The sequence below is a fragment of the Porites lutea genome, chromosome 4 (genome assembly GCF_958299795.1).
Source record: "Porites lutea chromosome 4, jaPorLute2.1, whole genome shotgun sequence".
Taxonomy (NCBI): domain Eukaryota; kingdom Metazoa; phylum Cnidaria; class Anthozoa; order Scleractinia; family Poritidae; genus Porites; species Porites lutea.
Window position 1 is genome coordinate 34,681,440 of NC_133204.1, and position 22,556 is coordinate 34,703,995.

A 22,556-nucleotide genomic window follows, 5' to 3' on the forward strand; every position below is an offset into this window, starting at 1 on the left:
AATGTTAAAACTGTACATAGACTGCTTTCAATAAAAGTACACACTACTTCAATTCCCTATTCCAGAAGCTCTAGGAGAATAGTAAATCCTTTGGGTTGACAAGCGTTTGTTACGATTGGTCGAGTTGGTCGATAGTATTCGAGACATTAATTAACCAATCATAACTAACGATTGGCTACCCAAACGATCCCAGAAATCTTTGCGCCGAAAGCTTGTACTTATTCCTCTTATAATTTCTGGAACGGGGAATGTCAGTGACGAGTCCATCACACGCACTCAAAAAATCTCTATACACTAGTTTCGTTTCGCTGTGGTTCTGGAGTCGTACGCTTGAGATAAGGTACAGGAACAGACACAGCTGACGAGGGCTGCTCAGCGCCCCACTCTTTCTGCTTAAGCTTCGATCGCTCATCTTTCCAAGAAGACATGGACGACCGAGGTGTTCGCTCTTTCGGCGTTTCACCTGGATTCACTAGTAAAGCTCTGTTAGCATTCTTCTGTGATTGCGATCTTGTTTCGCCAGCAGCTCGATTAGCACGACGAGACTGCCCATCAACTTTTCTTGTTTCAATACCAAGATTGTGGTGTATTTCACGTGCAATTTGATAAGGATTACGTCGTCTTCGACCAGAAACATGAACTCCGTTCGGCTGTTCTAGCTCGAGTCCTGCCTTTTACGTTAGTTTATCATATTTTAGGCTTAAAATCTATGAAATACGTTCCCAAAAGCAAAGTTGAATCTTTAATTTAGATTGCAAAAGATCATGGAAGGCCAAACTCGCGCAAGAGCCACTGATTACTCCCATCAACGCCAAAAAGAGGGTCTCAATGGGGTTAACCGATAGGCGTAAAACGGCCAAAAATTTAGTCGATAGCCGTAAAAATTGAAAAATTTTAACCGTTAGCCGTAAATAGAGTGAAAAAGAGTTAACCGTAAAAGAAACAGTTCCCTAGATTTGCTACTTTTAAGGGAGGTGCTAAACTCATTTATGGTTGCGTTTTTTATATCCCGGCTAGTGTGACTCCGTACGTACGTTAGGCGAAGCGCCTTTTAGGTGTTAACCAAGACCTAGGCTCCATTTCCCCCACTCTCTCGGGGAACTAATTTTTTCCATAGCGAAAGTGTGCTTCTTGCTAGGGATTAATATTTGTGATTTGCGGGAGGTCGTGCCTTCGAAACACTAATGAGACAACACGCAGAGATGTCACTGTTTGTAAAACACGTTGCCGATAAACAGCATTTCCCTGTTTTTCTCTGACGCTACGGTAGACATTGCCAGGCCTAGTCCCTGTACGGCGTCCTCCCATGCAATCTCGGTCAAGGCATTTCGGTGGCGAACTAGCTCGGAGCACGTGACCCGAAACGCATTAGCCGCGCGGAATAATGAGGCTTACGGACAAGGCAACGGCAGACAGTCGTTCTGTACAGTCCTTCGCTATCATTAAAAGCACTGGACATGGGAATTTGTTTTTGGCCGTTTTCACGCTAGAGCTAGAAATGGATTATCCGTCTGAGACTAGTCTGCGTACAGTCACGCCCTCCCCACAGACACCCCTTCTCCAATTTTTTCTGAGGGGAGGGGGTGGCTGTACACAGGCTATCTGGAACGGATAATCCCGTCTTCAAACTGTCCGTCGAAATTGACGGATAAAGTCAGACGGATTGTTCATTCAAAATTAAAACTCTTCCATTTTCAAATTAAGAAGTATTACCTATCTGACGCGAATCATCAAACGGATAACCCATCTCACACGAACAATCCGTCTCTAGTGTGAAAACGGCCATTTCTGTTATAATGAATGTCGCGCCCCGGCCTTGAGTTGGGCGTTTGCGTGTCCGCTTTTGCTTTTTCACAAAGATTATTTTTAAACTGACTATTGACATTTCTATGTGTAAAATAATATTAGAAGTGAAATACTTTATAAAAAGTATGATCTATCAAATGTTAAAATTTTTCAAATTTTTCCCCGAGATGATCCGAAGACCTTTATTTTGATTTAAAGATACCAAAAATACAGGTTAATTAATATTTAACTTTTGAAACAAAAGAAGTTAATTTTTAACTTTTTTGTTAACCGTAACTTAAAAAAATTAACCGATAGCCGTAAAAGAGCCCAAATTTTAGCCGATAACCGTAAAAGCCACCACCCCATTGAGACCCTCTAAAAAGCGCGGTACAACCCAGAGAATCTTTTTTAAATTAACATCAATTAGTTTTCCTTTGATGAACGTGTGAAATGAAAAAGAGGTGGAATGAAAACCTTACAATGGATCCACAGTAGAATTATACTAAAGCAGAAAGGTCCTATTTATTTAAATTATGGCTGTTTAAGTCCTGAAGGGGTCAGAAAATAACGGAGTTTCTGTGGTCACAAGAAACCATCCTTAAGGTAGGGGAGAAGGTAGTTAAAAGACTATTAGCATTCGGTGCAATGTTGGTTCTTTTTTAACCAAGTATACAGTAGTTTGATCATTTTTGTTGAAACGGATTCTAAAGTTGAACCGGTCCCTGATATCTTCTAACTTTTACTTTGCATTCACAAGTTCTACAGTCATGTATCTTCTTTGCCTCTGGTTTGGACCTCATTTCAGAAGCCATGTCAGAGTTATATTTGTATAGGTAATAGCATGATTACTAGTGATATTTGGCATAAATACCACGAGTGATATTTCAAAATTGTTATACGTAAGTTCACGAGCCGTTAGGCGAGTGAAATTTGAGACAATTTTGAAGTATCACGAGTGGTATTTATGCCAAATATCACGTACAAATCATGCTATTATTTGTTTATACTACTACGCGCAAAAGGTTTGTAATTTTCAAACGTAGGTATTTCAAATTAAGCTGAAATATCACTGCTCTAAGCCAATCAAATTGCAGTAATTTCTCATGTAGTAGTCCATTCCGGCACGGACCAGGGACTGGGCCGGTTAGGAAGAACTGTGGGTAGCCTTTTTGAGATATGTTTAGTTATACGTTGCAAATTTGAATCAATCTAGGTCAGCATTCATTCGAGCTCCTAACTTTTATTTTATTTGCTATATTTCAAGTGTTATATTTGTTTGTAGGCTTTTGGCAGCTAGTTTTTGCGTACCTCTGCCCCCGAGTTGCATTGTCGGCACCACAGCTTATTTCAGCAGTTGCGGGCGTACTTTCCCTTTTTTCCACAAGTGGTTTTGGGTTTTCGTATCCGGCGGTGTCGTACTGAAGTTCTTTCGAGGCTTTTGTTTTTCATTGGGCGTTCTGTAATTAAGTGTGATCTTGTAATCTTAAGGAAATAAACTGGTTTTGAGGTCCTTGCTGACCTACAGTAAAAAGATCTTTCCCATCACCCAATTCGTCCCGTAACTGCCCGCGCGGATCCACGCCCTTGTATACCGTTTGTAAGGTCATCAATTTGGGCGCTGAAGGACTAATGACTTTACCATCTAACTTTCGTAGGAGCAAGAAATATTTCAAACCATGCCAGGATAAAAAGACAAAAAAAAGGTAACGTTGAGCCGAAATGGTGTTGAAAACCCTCCACTACCCACCTGCACTTTCTTCCTTTTAATACCATAAGTCTTGAGTTCCCCAGAACATTTCCTACCGAAATGAGGCCCAGTAAATTCCGAGCACCAAAAAACTGAACAAGAATAAAGAAAAAGGAGGGGAGGAGGGAAAGAGAAATGTAAAAATCCCACGACTTTTTAACCCAAAATATCGAAATTTTTCTTTCCGAAGCCGATATTTTGCATCTGAAATAGAAGGCGTAAAGTGCTCGACGTGAAAAAGACGTTCCTGGCAGTTTTGACTCTTTATAGGCAGACAGTGAGCAGACAACGGCTCGTCTAGCCTCAAAACGCCTATATTCCAGAAAAGCTAAGCTGGTTTTGAAAATCTGAGCACTCGAATACTTCTTGCATCTAATTGGCAATGTGTAGAACGACGCTTATCAAACTGACGCCATTCCTGAATGCTTCAGTCGACATTGCTACGTTCATCGATCGGCCAATAAAAACTCGCGTTACTTGCATAAGGAATCACCGTTCAAAGCCTATATATTCTTTAACTTTCCTTTCCCTTTGCTGATTGCTTAACCTGTGCTCATTATAATACATTACGTTGAGAGTAGACAGAAATACAAGCCATGCCACAGATTCATTTTTGTAGGATTTTCGTTTAAAAAAAAGTATACAACCTGTTAGTGATCCAAGCACATCTTTATTACAACTAATCGCCGCGATAATGAAGCACATTTTGTTTTGTAACATTTCACTATATCAACCAAAATATTGACGTTATTGTATCAGTCCCTTCCTATAAAAACCCCTTTTTAACGGATAGACAGTATTACGCTTCTAAAGTCCCTGTTATTACTTAGATTAGCAATTGAAATGTTTTAGTTCTTCACTACACAAAATATCTTCTTTGCTTGGACCTGACCTTATGGCCTCCTGCTCTATATCCACTTGTACAAGGCGCTGTTTATGTTGTACTTCTTGCCATTGTAGTAGTTTGTTACTGCAAGGTAAGTATGACCTTTGTACTCAAATGACGTCATACCATGCGCTCCATGTGTGGGAATCTCTTGGTACTTGATGAACCTTGCTCCAGAGGCCTGGTACACAACTGACTGCGTATTGTATTTCTGACTGTCACCGTGGGAATTAGCCACACCAAGGTAGGTTTGACCGTTGATCACAAATGGACACCATGCTATGGCTCCTCGAGTAGAAATGGATTGGAACAGGACAAATGTATTGCCATTCCATTTGTAAATGAACGAATCAATGTTGTGCTTACTTCCAGAATATTGGTTGGCAAAAGCGAGGAACGTGTGACCGTTGACGTTGAAAGACTTCACATCTCTCGCTCCATAAGTCTGAAGAGACTGCAGTTTAACAAAGTGACCTCCTGACCATTTGAACACAGTGGACTGAACAGAATGCTTGTGTTGGGAGTTGTAATGATTTGCAAAAGCGATGAATGTGTCACCGTTTATCACAAACGCCGTACATCCCAAGGCACCTTCAGTTGGTATGTCTTGAAATCTGTTAAACTTGCCGCTGCTCCATTTGTAGATAACTGACTTTGTGGATCTGGTACTTCCGTCATAGTAGTTGGCTACTGCGAGATACCTTTCACCAAGTACCTTGAAATAGGTGAATTGGATTGCTCCGTTTGTTGACAATTTCTGAAAGTCGACAAACAGCTTTCCATTCCATTGATAGACTGTAGAATCCAGCCGGTGAGTTCCATCGTAATGATTAGCCACAGCAAGGAAATGTTTGTTAGCAATGGAAAAGTACTCCAGGCCATACGCTCCTCTTGTTTGCAGGGTCTGGTACAAAGACAATCTTCCAGTCGAGTTATCCATCTTGTAGATTGTGGAACCTGTCTTGTATTTTTTAATGTCCCCATGAGAGTTAACAAAAGCAAGAAACAAGCTTCCATCAATGGTGATATGTTCAACATCTAATGCTCCTCGGGTTGGAAGATCTTGAACTTTCTCAAGAAAGTGGAATCCAACAGAGCAATCTTCCACAAGAAAAAAGAAGGTTGAAAATCTTTGTTATCAAGCAATTACTATAAAAAAACAACTAGAATAAATCGAAAAATAAGGTAGAAAGGTACATGTAACTCATGTGTTGTTTCTGCAGTTTTAATGTACATGTGAAGGAGTATTCATGAAATTAAAATTCGACAGCTCTTCTTTCCAATGAATCAATTTACGTACATCGTAGACAACAGTAATAAATAATGCTCATACCTGCTAAACAGCACTTCGATTTGCTCTAAAAAGCAAAATAAAAACAACAAAATACAATTTAATAACAAAGCTTACAATCTCCTAATGTAGTTATTTATGCAAACTATAGGGTTTAACACCCGTACAGTCAATTTTTTCCGACGACAATCTCCCTTGATCGAACATCAAGAGATGTAAAAAGCTCCCGCTTTCAAGATAACATTGAGATATAAATCTAATCATAACATCATGTTTGGTGTCAGTGAGAAAAGACTGCGAGTATTATTTTGTTCCTCTTTTCTTGAACTTGTGGGACATGTGAGTTGACTTGTACCAGTAAAAATCTCGATTGTCACTTGTCATGACCTTGCCGCTAACTCACGCACCTTTAAACATAACAGGAAAAAGAAGAGATTGTGCATGCAACACGTGTATGAAGTCTACGGTAATAAAATTGACAAGGCTTTTGTAAAAAGAATTATATATATATATATATATATATATATACTAAAGGTTACAGAGATTGAAAATGTGGAAAATGTTTTATGACAATTACCTTTGTATCACACGTTCCCGGAATTCCTTTTTGTCCTTGTGATCCCTTCTCTCCTTGTGATCCTTTGTCACCACGAGATCCCTTCTCACCCTTTGTGGAGAAATTAAAGGTAATATTAATGATTCTTCATTCGTAGGTCAGGACCACTAAAGAAAATTGAATGAGTCCTTTGTTGCTGTGAGGATAAAGCATTCGCTTTCCTTTTTGTTTTCTCTGAAAATTGGTCATTTGTGTCTTCAAAAAGAAGTATAAAGTTACGCTTACTTTAACACCACCATTACTGTTTTTATCCATTCCTGGTTCTCCTTTCTCCCCCTACAACAGAAATAATAAGAACCCACAACATGATGATGATAATACTAATACTAATACTACTACTACTACTAATAATAATAATAGTAAGTAAATAAAGCTATTAAACTGTAACAAAACAGTAACAATGATGATGATGAAGATAACAGATAAGAATTAAAGATAATGAAAAGGACGAAAAAAAATAAACCTATAATCAGGTGAAATTAATTTAAAAAGACAGCAGGAAACAGGCCGGGATATACTAATTTAAAGGCCAAGCCTGCAGATTTTAAGGTTACCAAAGACGGTTTGATAGGTCGTTATGATAATTACCATTTCTTGGGGTGTGTAAGACATTACATTCATTAAGTTAAAAAGAAGCCTAAAATTTTGAATATTTGTTTGGTTTACTCAAAATTCAGCTGTTTGATTTCCTTATGAACAGCTTGCAGTTAGTAACCCTCAGACTTTAAAGCACCTTAACCAAATTGCAACAAACAGTTTTTGAATTTTTTTTAGAATTCAAAATAGCTTTCATGTCACAAAATTCCTTCGTTCGTTGTTTATTTGAGGGTCTCATTGACTACAGTACGGCATGACGACGATTTCTGCTAAATGTCGTCACATTTTAATCAGTAGATTTTAAAGTAAAACTATTGTCGTTTGTTTACGTTGCCTTTGAAAGTCAACAAATCAAAGTCGACAAAAACAGAATAAATTTCCCCTGACAATAACTGACAACTATAAGGGAATGGAATCTTATCCCTTTAATAATAAGAGCAGAAAGTTACCCAAACTTTTGTAATCATCTAAGCAACGTTTTTTAAATTATTTTTTTACTTATTTCTAGTATTTTATTGTTATTTTTCTGCATTATTAATCTCTTAGATGTGAAAGCGTCTAGCAGTATTGAAGTAGACGTAGAAACTTCTAAGCATTCTTCTCAACTTGTCCTCGCACTTTTTTCTATTAAAGCTAATTGGCTGCATATGTCCTCATGATTAAAATGTTAACATGCATAGTAAATGCAAAAAGCATTTCTAGAGAAACTGTCCTCAGCAACCTTAAAGTTAAAATAGGGAACAATGTTTTGGGAACTTCTCACTTTAGGAAAAAGTCTACTTTTTACTGCGAATTTTATGATCTTAACTCTTTTTTTCCTTTTTTGAGCAAGTTCGTCTGGTTATGATTTTGATGATTTTGCATCGTTCAACTTAAATTTATATTCAATGACTTTTTATGGAAGTATATGGATCCAGAAACTTAAAACGACTATTTAAAAAGCAGTACATGTCAATAATACCTTAAAGCCAGCATTTCCATCTTTTCCTGGCATCCCTGTTTCTCCTTTTTCTCCCTAACATAGATATTTACAAATAGAAGTGAAACCAAAACTGCAAAAACTATCACTGAAAAATAGCTACTAATTTTATTTAGTTATATATATATATATATATATATATATATATATATATATATATATATTCAATCAATTTAATGTATATTAGCTTCATGGACATACAAGTACTACCACTAAAATGAGTTTATTTACTTATCATAACAAAAAACTCAAGAATCAACACATACTGCACCTTTTTTCACTTTTTTTGTTAAATCAAAGTAATCAAAACAGCTTCAGGCCAACCATTTAAATTTAACATTTGGTCTGAGTTTATCTATATACACATGTACAGCCGCTTAGTCATTGCGTTAACACTAGAGGTATAACAATAGAATAGGGTATCAAAGGAAGGTTACACTACATGAATCTTAACCCAATCGCCTTTGAGCCACCCATAACTTCCCATATTAGGAGCCATTATTTGCCACCATTAATTGTGAACAAGAGAGGTATCATTTCATAAAAAATGAAAGTGTGAAATTACATTTTATTATAATAAAATAATTAACTGAGGTACAGAGTACGCAATACAATTTATTCGTATTTGTGGGTTCCGTTTTTAAAAACATGAGCAGGTGCTTTTCGTCTTAATTGTGCCAACAGCAAGTTTTATAACTGAATCAGTGAGGAAAAAAGCAAATCAAATAGTTTTACGTAGCAATTTTTATTTGTCCAATACACAGTGACACAACTTTAAAAAGTTGGCTAACTATTTTAGAGTTGTGTTCCATTCTATAATAAGTCCATAATTTGTATTATATTTTTAGTCATGTTTCACCTTTGTAAACTATCTGGTTACAGTGACCCTAAAAGTTGGTTGTTACACAAGAAAATTTAACTACATTATAAATTTTTTAAAAATAATTTTATATCTTATTCTTCTTTCTCTGGAAAGAGAAAAGCCCAAATGTCCAAAAAAACCTCTTTTTGGCAGCTTGATACATTCACTGAACAGAGACCATTTTATTGGAGACACACACTCCATGGGTCATTTAATTTGAATTTCTGAACTTTTCAAACAAAAGAGAAAGCAATGTTTGAAGCTTAAAAAAGCCAACCTTTGTTCCACTGCCATCTCGTCCATCACGGCCATCTTTTCCTGTGTTCAAGACAATAAACAAATTAAAGTGATACAGTGGAACCTCGATATAATGAACCTCCATATAACGAAGTCCTTGGTATAAAAAAAAGTTTTCTTTACCCCTGTAATAGTAAAATATATGACAAAAAAAACTAAATAAAACGAAACCTCATTATAGCCAGTTATATTATTGCCAGTCCCTTGGCCATTCATTATATTGAGGTTCCACTGCTGATGCTCCACTGAGCAGCGCCCAGTCAGTGGCCCCTAAACACTTACTTTTGACCTTGAGCAACTAGGAAATCTTAGCTTTCCCATACAAATCGGAAGCTTGGCTCCATGTTTTCACAGTTTCAGAGCACTGGACTCCTTACAATTTTTCTTGGAGCACAGCCTTGGATTAGTAATATTACAAGCTAGCTAGATAGGGTAGAACACTGACAACAAGCTACAACAGGGGGTATGACAAGAAGGAAACCTATGGTTAAGATTTAATTTGAGAATAATTACAGTATGCCTTCCAACTCTAACACATCATGCATGAGTTTCACGCCTGGGGACTTATTTCTATACCTTGATTTCGCTTATCGACAAGGACAATTTCTCACACCTGATAAACAAATCTGGACAAACTGTTCTTTAACACATGATTAATGACAAAAATTCAATTCAGTTTCCCTGTGACACTTGAAATAACTTCAGAAATATGGCTCAAAGGTTGTCAGAACAACTTCACACATTTTTTAGCAAAGTTTGGAAGTCTTCAGGAAATTGTTGGAAATGTGCAGAAGTAGCTGGGACGTTTTCAGAAACTCCTGTCATAACAGGACGAAAATCTCATGCATTAATTAATTTGACTCAGAAAGAGTTGAAGAGTATATTATTTTGACATGTTGGTGTTTGTATAAAGGATAATCACAGGCGTCAAGAGGAGCCTGCAATTCTAATCTCCAGGTTGTTATTACGCATGCGTTGCATGTATGTAGCCATTCGTTTGTACTTCGATAAAGAATGTATGGAATGCACAGAACGCACTTTGAGCACATGCGTTTGGACCTTATACCATTCATAATCACCTATATTTTGACCACCACACAAAGTACAGCATTGGATCAGAGCGAAAGCGTTTTGACATTCAATCATTGTCACCCACACTCCGCAACCTTTATTACAAGTAATATTTGATAAAATAATGTACATCACCATTTACTCCATCGCGCCCATCTTTTCCTGCAATTACCAAAAATAACACTTGATTGTACAAGTTACTAATTATTTCTAAATCATAAAATGTTTCATTAATGTAAATGGTAATGAAGGAAAATTGTTGCATTTTAATGTGACTCACCATGTTGTCCGTCCTTTCCATCTTTTCCTTAAATTATTAAAAAAAATACAGCGATATTTCAATGAAACTCACCACTGAACTAAATTACCATCCACACAATCTTGATACAGCAGAACTAGCAAGTTGTTATGTGTTTAACCTGAACTGATCCCACTAATGCAATACTTAAATGTACTTTACTGGCCTTAAATGCCTTTATTTCTAGTAAATTTTAATCTAAACATACAGATTTTTTTTTTGTTTTTGGTATTAGCTGAGGTATTTTCCATATCCGTCAATTATCATTTGTCGAAAATCGATTTTTAAATAAATTGTAAACTCACCATCCTTACAGCAACCAGCTTGAGGTACAACTTTACAGCTTTTAGACTTTGCTGCAGATCCATTAGCCTGTTAGATTGAGAAATTTAACATACTTTCATGACTTAAAGAAAGACTGCAAACTCTAGATAAATGAAAACACTCTTGACTATAGCATAAACTGAGTTGCACTGGAAACTGAATTTGGAAAGATAAAAAAAAGGAAATGAAAGTGGTTAAAAAAAAAACAGGGAATTAAAAGGGTGAGGCTGAATATCCTTTGATCATCCCTGTCTCTTGAAATCCGGAATATTCCCCCCTGGCGTTATGATCAAGGTTAGGGTCTGAGTTATAACACGACATTTATAATTTTACACTTACACAGCTGCAGATCAAACGCTCTGCAGCTTAAGGAAAATGTAGGATTTTCTCTCCCACTACACCTTTTACTGTTGTTTGTTGCGAGGGTAAATTTAGCCATGAAACAGTTTTGAACTGAGACATTTCACTCCAAAGGTTTAATTTAAAGTATGTCACTGAAACAAAGTGTTCTTTTGTTTTTGTGGTCACGACATTGCAGATTAATGGGTAAATAGTCCTTTATCTCTTAATAGTCTCAAAAAACTTTTTTTCTTTAAGGGAGGGGGTTGGGTGCTCCCGTGTTTTTTAAGGTCGAATGGATCAGTTTTAACGACAGAAAAAGGAATATAATATATATCCCTTTGAGGCCAAACCATAATTTTAAACTCACTTAACATACTTAGCCACGAGTACTAATCTTACAAGCAAATGACAGTAGGTTTTTAAGCTTTAATACCAGTTTTTTTAATTCTTTAATACGACCATTTTGGTAACAAAAAAACAGCATTTTTTTACCAGATCCTACTTTTTGGAGCAGTTTTTGGCTAGTTAACATGGGAATGGCTAAAAAAGAGATTTTTAACACTCAAAGAAAATTTTTTTGCCAGTTGGATGAAATTAATAAGATTTATGTCTTTCGAGCATTTCGAGACAAAGTTTGTCTTTTTTTTTTTGGGGGGGGGGGGATCTGTTTTCAATGTTCTTTCCTCGCATTCTTTTTTTTCCTTTTGTCGTCCTTTTTTACAGCCCGTTTTGTTGCCCACTTTATTGTCTTTCCTTTGAGCGGAGTTTTGGCTGGCTACCTTTTCAGGAAAAGGGCAAAGAGTACCAGGTAAAGAGCAAAATTCCCCACATGTTAATTGCTTGTTAGTCTCAGCGTACATGTAACTCTGTCAGTATTGGTCAAAATTTGCTGCTGATTTTGCATTTTTTTTATCGTAAGAGCTTAAATGAAAAGCTGAATGGGTCCATGACGGAAACAGTTCATGGTTCAAAAAGGACCAAAAACCCAAAACAGTTTATTGTAAAGATTAACAGCCAATTCTAACAATCAATCTTCTTAAAAACTTATCTGATTGACGCTCTGCTTCTCAAGGATTATTTTAGGAGTCGAACAAGGTAGATTTGGGTAAACTTGTAAAACATATCTTTTAAAATACTATGTCCGAGAATTTTGCCTGGTTGGCTAATATTCAACAGACGTTTGTTTCTCATTGGGAGGAGACTGGTAACGAGAGAGCAATGCGTTCACACTTACGTTCACACACGCGGGTCACGCGGGTGTTTTTTTGCGCGTTGTTCACGCGAATTTCTCGAGTCCCTGGTTGTTCAGACTTCCCGATATAATAATTCAAACCAAACCTAGCTATCTTCCCCTTAATTACCAATCGTACACTTTAATCTCCCCCCCCCCCTTTTTTTCAAACCCCTGGGTTTTCGAGCGTAGAGTGCAACTATTTTGTTTTCTTTTTTAATAATCTCTCAGCCCTGAATGCTGTATCCTGTAAAATCAATGATAAATTAAATTTGTATCTCTGGTAACTGAGTTTCTAGTTTGCAACCAAGATATTGAACGGATTATGAATCTAAAAGAACCTGAAAGCGCATAAAAACAGTGTTGTTGAGTCTAGAAAGCTAAGAAAACCGCCGCATCTGAATAGTTCCCTTGCCAATAAAGATTCTGGGGAACAATCTGGGAAAAGTTGAATGCTTTAAAATTTGGTTCGCTGTAAAGTTACCTGATTTGAAGAATTGTTCTGCGAAGTTCCGAACGAAGCGGCCTAGAAAATGGCCAAAGTCATCAAGAAGAACAGACGAAACATTTTCAGTATTTCTTAGTGGAACTGACTGTATTCACAAATGGAGCAGTGTATGAATGTACGCTTAGAGTTCCGGAGTTGAGATCTCTCTCATGAATACAAAACGAGAAATTATACGAGATGGAAGGCCTATTGTTTTAATGATTTCGTTCATGACAGATAAGACAAAGCTGATCTTGGCATTGATGACCGATGGTCTAAAGTCTAAACTGTTTAGGACCAAAAGACACCCGCCAGAGTGGGCTTCCTGTGTGCACCTTCCCCCACCTCACTTATCACCCACATGCCTTTACTCAGTTGCTACAGTGCAAATAAGGCAAAGAATATAAAATCAACTAAATAACTAAGTTGTAACCAAAAAAAAGTTTACTTAAAAAGTCTGTTAAGGTTCAGTAACTTACGCCTATAACAACAGTGGCTGACGAGTCGCTCTGATTACACTGACGTCTTGTGATTGGACATTTTAGATTGAGTTTATCACTTTTTTGCGAATTTCAGTCCTGTAAGCTAGGATTCTTTTCAGTGAGTTCAGCCATTATTCGAATGTCCCTTACTCATTCCTAAAGAACACTTTAGACCTAATTAACAATTTACGCATAAGATTTGAATGAAAAAAAAAACTGTTGAACATTAGTCGTTAAAACCAGGTTGCTATGATTTTATTTAGCCTGGTTTCCATATGATCTTTACCATCGCTGTGATCGCTGAGCAAAAAAAAGTTCATCGATCGTTGCGATCATAGCGATCATATCGAAACCACTTTCTAGCCATCGCAGCGACAACGATCGCTGAGGTAGAACTTTTTCTATCTCATCGATCGTTGTCGCTGCGATCGCTGGAAAGGGGTTTCCACATGATCGCTATCATTGCTGCCATCGCTGAACTTTTATTTATCGCTGTGATAACAGCGATGGTAGCCATCATATGGAAACCAGGCTTTAGAGAGCCGGAGAAATTACATATATCCGCCTTTTGCAGCCCCCTTAACCCTGGTTTCCGTATGATCGCTACGATCGCTGTGATCGCTTCGATCGCTGGAAAGTGGTTTCCATATGATCGCTATGATCGCTGCAACCACTGAACTTTTCTCAGCGTTTCTTGTTGTTAATCCTTGAAAAATGAATGATTCATAGATTCCGTCCTAGCCAAAAGGTTTGAACAAAATTTCGCCAAAATTTACATCAAACCTATTTTGTTTGTTTATTTTTTTTTTCTCATCCAATCAATTCAAGCTCAGAAAAAAGGCACTCAAAAATTATTTATAGAAGAGAATTCTGAAGACTGCCAAGCTCATCCAAAAGAAAAAACTGCGTTCATCAAACCTAACTGGTGTCGAAACACCCAAATTAAGGCTCTTTAGATCAACGAGTACTGAACGAAGCGAAATTAGCGAGTATAAGCAAAGGCGTTTTTAAGCGATGCACTTTAACCGGAAAATAGTTTTTACCGAGTCCTTTTCTCTTGAATTATGCGTTGGCGCTACTAAATTTCTGTTGCTAAGTATCTTTAGTCTTACTGCGACGATTTGCCCGGAAATTTGGTCAAAATCATATTTGGCCCAAGAAAGCAAAAAGTCCACTTACAATTGACGTGCGACGCTCAAAAACGTCGTTGCTTAAACTTGCAGTTACTTAAAGATGGACGTAAAGGCTAGTATCTCATTATACCATATAATGACTCCATATATGACAGACGAGATACCGGAAGACGAACTCAGCGAGTGGTTGAAAACATTATTTTTCGCTCTCAAACGAATGTGTCTGCCTGGACCAACTATCAACTTACTATATAGCGAGAGCGCTACGTTTCCAGTTCACCCCCGTATATCGACTTGACTGATACAGAACTCTCTCTGAGACAGTGCTTAATTAAAGGGATGTTGAAGAATCGTAAAGGAAAATAATATTTTCCGGTTTTTTCTTATGTTGTTGTTGCTTTTTTTTAAGTTACAGTGAATAATTTCTAAAAGGCTTTCTTAAGTATCTTTGTCTGTGTGTACACGGCGGTGTGATACAAAAGTAAAGATGGATCGATGGCTTGTTTGTTCTGGTTAACGATAATTGATAAGAGTTTGCGGTGGAAACAATACCGCATGCAAATTCGGCGGATTGAAATTTTCCACTCACCCTGATAATACCCGTGCAAAATTTAAAACAATTTTGTCTTCTTTTCCCAACCTTTTAACACGCTCTTTTCTTATACAACACCAGCAGTTACAGCCGGCTAGCATTAACTAGACACTGAGTTATTATAATCAACCTAATAATTTTGCAATTCTCATGGTATTTAAACGTCGTTCTTGGAAACATTTTAACCTTACCATGTAGGAAAGCGATACTTTCCAAAGGTTAGTAAAGCGTGTCTCTTTCGGTACAAATGAATTTTGATTTCTGCTGAGACTGGAGGAGTATTAGGCTATCATTATTGAGGGTTACGATCAGGGAGTTCCGAGTGTAAGCAAGGGGACATAAATTAAAATTACTAAAAACATTGCTTTGTTAATTTTTTATTAGGGCAAGAAACGATTTGGCTGTCAGGATACGTTCTCGACAAAGTAGGTACCTACTTAAGAGACTCAATGTCACGAACAAGAATTTTAAAGAAAACATCAACTGCCGAACAGTTATTAGAACGGTTCAAGTATCGCCATATTAGTCTGGATCGTAAGATTCGTTGTCAAAAAAATGCGCAGTTCAGCAGATCGATCATGGCGGACACTCAAGTCAGATTTGAATAAACAAATTTCTCTAGCTTCCTCTTTTAAGACTTTGGCAATTATTCCGCGAGATTTAATCTTTCCAGTCTAACTATCTCCAAAAGATTTAATAATTCATTCAATCTTCGACCATGATGAAAAAATAAGGAACTTCACGCAACCTCGAAATAGATGCAAATGACGGCTCAAGACACCAGTGAAAGCGTCAGCAAAAAATGAATTTGCGTTCTTTCATGGCCAACTTAATTTTACCTCGTTAACATCGTCCAATATGTCAATGTAGGTAAATTTTCGTGGAGTTGAATTCCAGGCTCGAAGAGTCGCATTAGGATCAGTTTTTGCGTCGGTAGTCTCACAGTCGTGCAGTGCGCGTCAAAGAAACGTACCAAAATGAAATGTCGGATGCACATGCAGAGCTGTTGCTTTTTTGCTCACGAAAGCAAATGCTTTTAAACATTCTCAATGCGATGGCTGCTCCCGAGACTGCTTTTGCTTTGAAAACTGATAAAAAAAGCTATACAGTTAGTCGCTTACCATATTAAACGACAGTTATCGAAAACAAACTACTTTACTCTTCCCAAAGCTCTTGGCTCTCTGGCAAGCGAACCATCTGATAGAAAATCCTCAAAGCTCAAACTGATCGCTATTTCGGGACCACACAGCAGATGATAATAGATCAGTTTACCGTGGCGTAAGAAGGATTTTTGTTCCAAAAAAGCGGACTAGTACAAAAGATAGATCGCCCGTCTGTTGGTGTTTGTCTTCCTGTTTGCTTACGAAAAACAAAGCTATGTCAGAGTTAGCTTGGTAAATACCGGTTAAGGGAAGACTCGGGTCCCTTGCATCTTGTCCACAACGGAGATTTTAAAATTTCGGCCAGAAAGGCGAAGAAACTCAGCGAGGTCTGTTTCGACGTACGAAACCGTCCTTTTTCAATAAGAGCAAGTAGAAACCTGTACATCAAAAGATGAATTTTATTTATACGAGAATTGAAAAAATTCCCTTCATACCGAAGGCTTTGCACTTGGCCTCAGTTCGGTCTCGCTTTGCAAAGGGGGCCCAGCCAACTGGGAAATGATCACACATGATATTTTTAACTTAAGTGGAGCTGCGCCGCTAAATATCGAGTCAAAAAGTGAAGTTGAGCTCTCGAGCCTGATAGATTGTTAATAGGATCGACTCAAGATATGTTTGACGATGTGTGCAAATCTGATGTTTGAGATCGTGGACAAAAGCCAAATTGTTTTCATTGCACTTTTGGCTTTGTTTGGTCTGAAAGAACCCTCGCTTCAGGCCGATAGTGTCTAGTCACTAAATTTACATCTGGAGGGGAAAAAAGACGTTTCAACTTGAAAGAGACTTGTACCAACTTCGTTTCTTTCAATGGCTTCTTACGAAAAAAGTTTCGACCCTTGAAATTATTTTTATTGTCTGAGCATTCAATCTTCTCTCCCTTTTCGTCTTGGAATGGTACTTTTTTCCTTTGATGTTAGGAAAAAATTAGACAAGCTGGTAGTAAAAAAGCTATGTCTATTATTGTGGGTTAGTACACTGTTTTAACCAACTATTCTGCTGAAATATTTATTAATCTCTTTGCATTTCTCTCGAAACCGCCGTAATTGTTCCTTTTATTCTTCTCTGCCAGTCCCCTTGGAAATAAAGATCAACCAAAATATGCCTTAACGTGCGTCAGACGAAATATTCATCTCAGTGACCATTGATGGATCCCCTCGAAGTTGGCAAGAACTAAAGCTTCTGTTAAACTGAACTGAAGTAAGAACACAATTCACCATTCCAAGGAAAGATTTATTTTAAACATTTTTTCAAGCGCATCTAAACCCACAATGATACTGAACTACCAAAAATCCCGGTTTTCAGCTAAATGAGCTGTAAATTAGTTTGAGATATTAATGAACTAGACTTGCAAACTAAACAATCAAATAAAACAACAAATAATTGTTTTCTTTCTCCAAGTCGATGATCGAATGAAAAAATGTTAAAAGTTACGACTAGGGTGATTAATCGGCAGTCTCCCGTGATAGCTCGAAGATGTCTACCTTTGTTCCACAGGAATACCAGATTAGGATGCGATCTAACGAACGCGATTAGACTGTGAAGATGTGCCCACTGTGCCACTGGCTAAACTTGACTTATATGTCTTATATGGAGACCGGACGTTCAGCACTGCTGAACTTGCCTCTTAGTATACGCAATTCCCCATCAGTGGCTATTTCAAGAAAAAAAAGAAACATAGTGATATCTTTTTAATCATTTTAAAAAAGCCTATGACTTTTAACTATTATTTCTAGTACATGTATTATCATGGTACTTTTAGATCCGTTTAGATTTGTAACTTTTATTTGTTGTATACATGCAGTAATATTTTCATTTTTTAAATTAATGTATGTATCTCAGAATTTTTAGCTTTCAGTTTTTATGTTAGCATGATCATTTAAAGAGCTATATATAAGAGCAGCTGAAGATCACCTGTCTAATAGATATAAATTATTACTATTATTTCCTCTATAAACCTATAAGCAAAACTAAAAACTAAATGAAACAAAACGAGCAAAAATCACTAGTCATTTTAGCTATTATTATAATCTTTCTAATGAAAGTATTGTTGCACCCAAGTTCAACCAGATATTTTTACAGCCTGGCTTTCGGCGTTCAAGCAGCTCCCAAAAAAGCTTGACCTTTAATCCATGAAGTGCATTCGCGAATTTGTTCACACTAATGTTTTGTTTTACCTCCGTCGATCTGCTCTCAGAAATTTAGTGCAAAGTCGATAATCTGTTCTATGGTATAATACTCGAAATTTTATTCAGAACACAGCTAACTGAGCTGAAATGAGCATTACTTTATCATTTTTTAGATCTCAGTGTTTTTTTTATGTCGTTTACTTGGTAAAAACTTAGTCTCCGACTACTTCTCGCTTAACTTATATCCCCGTGATGAAACGGGTTGCATTTAGTTTTAAAGTATCTTTTATTTGAAAATGGTGTCATCGCGTCAAGGATTTACGTCTCTAGTTATACGGAGTTTAATTTACAGGGGCGTAGCCAGGATTTTTCAAAGGGAGGGTCACAGAGGCTACTCACCAAATTGTCATGTCGACCTCCACGTATTATACCTAGTATTCTCGCGGCATGAAGGCCCATATTAACTAAAGACAAGAGCCGTTGACGAAAATACTTTACAAAAAAAAAATTTTTTAAAAGTGGGCTTTTCAACAACGGCTTTTACGGCCAAGATATTGTCATGGAGTTTTCGCCACCTGAATATTGTAGGTTGTTTGCTCAAAAGAAGGCCTACCAAGGGGGGGTCACGGGCACCCCAGGATTCCCCCCCCCCCTCTAGCTACGCCCCTGATTTACATACATTTCTTCGCACACAAATCGTTAGTTAAGACAAAACCATTATAGAAGACATTGAAAACATCTGTCGCCCAAAGTGTTTTGATCAATCAAGTATTCTTAGAAATAACCATCAATTCCAATTCAGGAATCCTGAGATCCCAATTTCCTTGGTAGTCCGTTAATCAATACCGATAAAGCCGCTATAATAGGCATACAAAAAACTATGAAATACGTTTCCAAAAGCAAAGTTTCATCTTCTATTTAGATCTGCAAAAATTCATGGAAGACCAAACTCGCGCACGAGCCAATAATCACTCCCATCAACGGTGAAAAGGGCGGTACAATCTCAGAAATGACTTTTTTTTACATTAATTAGTTTCCCATTGATGAACATGTGAGATAAAAAAGAGGGAGAATGAAAACCTTACAATGGATCCACAGTAAAATTATACTAAAGCAGAAAGGTCCAATTTATTTAAATTATAGCTGTTAATTACACCCTGAATTGGTCAGAGAATAACAATCGAGTTTCTGTGGTCACAAGAAACCATCTTTAAGGTAAGGCAGAAGGTACTTTTAAAAAGGACTATTTGCATTCGGTGCAATGTTGGTTCTTTTTTAACCTAGTAGACAGTAGTTCATTTTTGTTGAAACTGATTCTTAAATTAAACCGGTCCACAATATCTTCCAACTTTTACCACGCATTGGCAAGTTCTACAATCATTTGTTTGGCTCAAAACGCCTATATTCGCTTTCCAGAAAAGCTGATCATGAGCTGGTTTTGAAAATCCAAGCGCTCGAACAATTCTGCATCTAATAGGACAATTGCACGATGACGCTATTGGACTACAACTACTAGAATTCATTTCGGGTTTGCTTTGTTATTTAAATTTGTCAATCCCTCTGAGGATTAAAGAACAATGGCCTTAATTTGCACAAGAAAACAACAAACTCGAGGATTCTGGTAGTTGTAGTAAAATGACGTCATCGTGCAATTGTCCTATTGGCAATGTGTAAAACGACGGTTTTCAAAAAAATAATGCCATTCTTGAATACTTTAGTCGACATTGCTACGTTCATCGTTCGAATATTTAAAACTCGCGTTACTTGAATCTAAGCATTCTTTAACTTTCTTTTCCGTTTGCAGATTGCTCAAGCTGTGCTCATTATTAATAAAATACATTACGTTGAAATGGACAGAAATACAAGCTATGGCACAGTTTCATTTGTTGTGGGATTTTCATTCAAACACAAGTACACAACCTCTTAGTGATCCAAGCACATCTTTATTGCAACTAATCGCCGCGATAATAGATCTGTTTTCTAACATTTCAAATAATCAACTAAAAAATAGCCGTTATTGTATCCTTTGCTAAGCGTAAGCACCCCTCTTAATGGACAGACAGCCAAGTTTAAAGTTTCTGTTTTCTTAGGTTAGCAAATGAAATGTGTTAGTGCATTGCTATGCAAAATCTGGTTTATGCTTGGACGTTGGCATTGTGCTCTATACCCACTTGTACAGGGTGCTGTTTATGTTGAACTTCTGGCCATTGTAGTAGTTTGCCACTGCAAGGTAAGTATGACCTTTGTACTCAAATGACGTCATACCACGCCCTCCATGTGTTGAAATCTCTTGGTATTTGATAAACTTCGCTCCAGAGGCCTGGTACACCATACTGATTAGCCACACCAAGGTAGGTTTGACCGCAGATCACAAATGGACACCATGCTATGGCTCCTCGAGTAGGAATGGACTGGAACAGGACAAACTTGTTACCATTCCACTTGTAAATAAAAGAATCGGTGTTGTGCTTACTTCCAGAGTAGTAGTTGGCAAAAGCGAGAAACGTGTGACCGTTGACGTTGAAAGACTTGACATCTCTCGCTCCGTAAGTCTGAAGAGACTGCAGCTTAACAAAGTGACCTCCTGACCATTTAAACACAGTGGACTGAACAGAATGCTTGTGTTAGGAGTTGTAATAGTTTGCAAAAGTGATGAATGTGTCACCGTTTATCACTAACGCCGTACATCCCATGGCACCTTCAGTTGATATGTCTTGAAATCTGTTAAACTTGCCGCCGCTCCATTTGTAGATAACTGACTTTGTAGAGTGGTTACTTCCGTCATGGTAGTGGGCCACTGCGAGATACCTTTCACCAAGTACCTGGAAATAGGTGAAGTGGCTTGCTGCGTTTGTTGACAATTTCTGAAAGTCGACAAACAGCTTTCCATTCCATTGATAGACTGAAGAGTCCAGCCGGTGAGTTCCATCGTAATAATTAGCCACAGCAAGAAAATGTTTGTTAGCGATAGAAAAGTACTCCAGGTCAAAAGCTCCTCTTGTCTGCAGGGTCTGGTACAAAGACAATCTTCCAGTTGAGTTATCCTTCTTGTAGATCATGGAACCTGTCTTGTAGTTTTTAATGCCCCCAAAAAAGTTCGAAAAAGCAAGAAACAAACTTCCATCAATGGTGAAATGTTTAACATCTACTGCTCCTCGGGTTGGAAGTTCTTGAACTTTCTCAAGAAAGTGGAATCCAACAGTATAATCTTCACAAGACAAAAATATGAAAATCTTTGTTATCAAGCAATAATTAGACTAAAAAACAACTAGAATATATCGACAAATAAGGTGGTAAGGTACATGTAACTCTTTTTACTGTGAAGGAGTCACGTATTCATGAAATTAAAATTCGGCAGCTCTTCTTTCCAATGAATCAATGTACATGTACATCGTAAACAACAGTAATAAATATTGCTCATACCGGCTATACAGCACTTCGATTTGCTCTAAAAGGCAAAATAAAAAAATAAAAAAAAAGAACAATTTAAGAGCGGCTTTCCGTAAATATCGACCCACGCTCGGCGGAAGCTCATAATTTGATTTCGCTCATTTTTGGCTCATCAACAACCATTAATTAGTAATGAAACATGTTGTAGTTAGTTTTCCCAAATAACGTGTTCTTTTGTTAAAATTCCAGAAAAGTCATTTTGCCCGTTCGGAGCTCAACATCCACTTCCGGTAAAGCGAAATTTTACACAAATTTCATTGACGTCGTACGTCAAACTACAACGATTTGGCAGTCTTTGAAGAACACGACAAATGTTAAAAAAATAGTTTTTCTGGAGCAGTTCTTTGGAAATGGCCTTCCTATTGACCAGCGGCAGGCGAAGTCTCTTAGGGTTTTGCCTTAGGGCTGGCTGCAAACAATTCTTCCGGAGATCTACACGGTACTTACGTAGTAGACTAAGGCTCTCAGTTTCATTCCGGTTTTGTGACAAAGACAAAGGTAATATTATAATTATAATAATAATAATAATAATAATAATAATAATAATAATAATGTGGCAAGGAAAGTTATTCCGTATCAGATGGGAAGATGAGAGCCTAAGCATAACCAGCTGCTTTGCACATGGTAAAAAGGTTAGGCTACATGCCCTACATATACTATAGCGGGCATGTTTGAACTGTATGAGCAGTTGTTACCTACGAAGTTCTACACAAAGGAGAAGGCGCAAACCTCCACGGACGGCGAAGTCCTATGCAGGTTATGTGAGAAGGTAGCAGCTGAAAGCGTTGCACATG

General features: G+C 37.4%; 1 protein-coding gene across 2 annotated transcripts in view; it reads right to left on the reverse strand.

Annotated features, from left to right (window-relative positions):
* LOC140933376 (uncharacterized) overlaps positions 1–22,556 on the reverse strand; it is an 86,139-nt gene that overhangs the window by 30,256 nt on the left and 33,327 nt on the right. Inside the window, exons 9-10 of one of the 2 annotated variants that reach the window (XM_073382922.1) lie at positions 5,755–5,779; positions 4,291–5,522 (exon numbers count right to left, since the gene is read on the reverse strand). In XM_073382922.1, coding sequence (XP_073239023.1) covers positions 4,444–5,522; positions 5,755–5,779 — 1,104 coding nt within the window. In that variant the 3' untranslated portion in view covers positions 4,291–4,443. Of the gene's footprint in view, positions 1–4,290; positions 5,523–5,754; positions 5,780–10,737; positions 10,805–22,556 lie in introns of those variants that run through there. The other variant, XR_012165047.1, reaches the window with a different exon arrangement.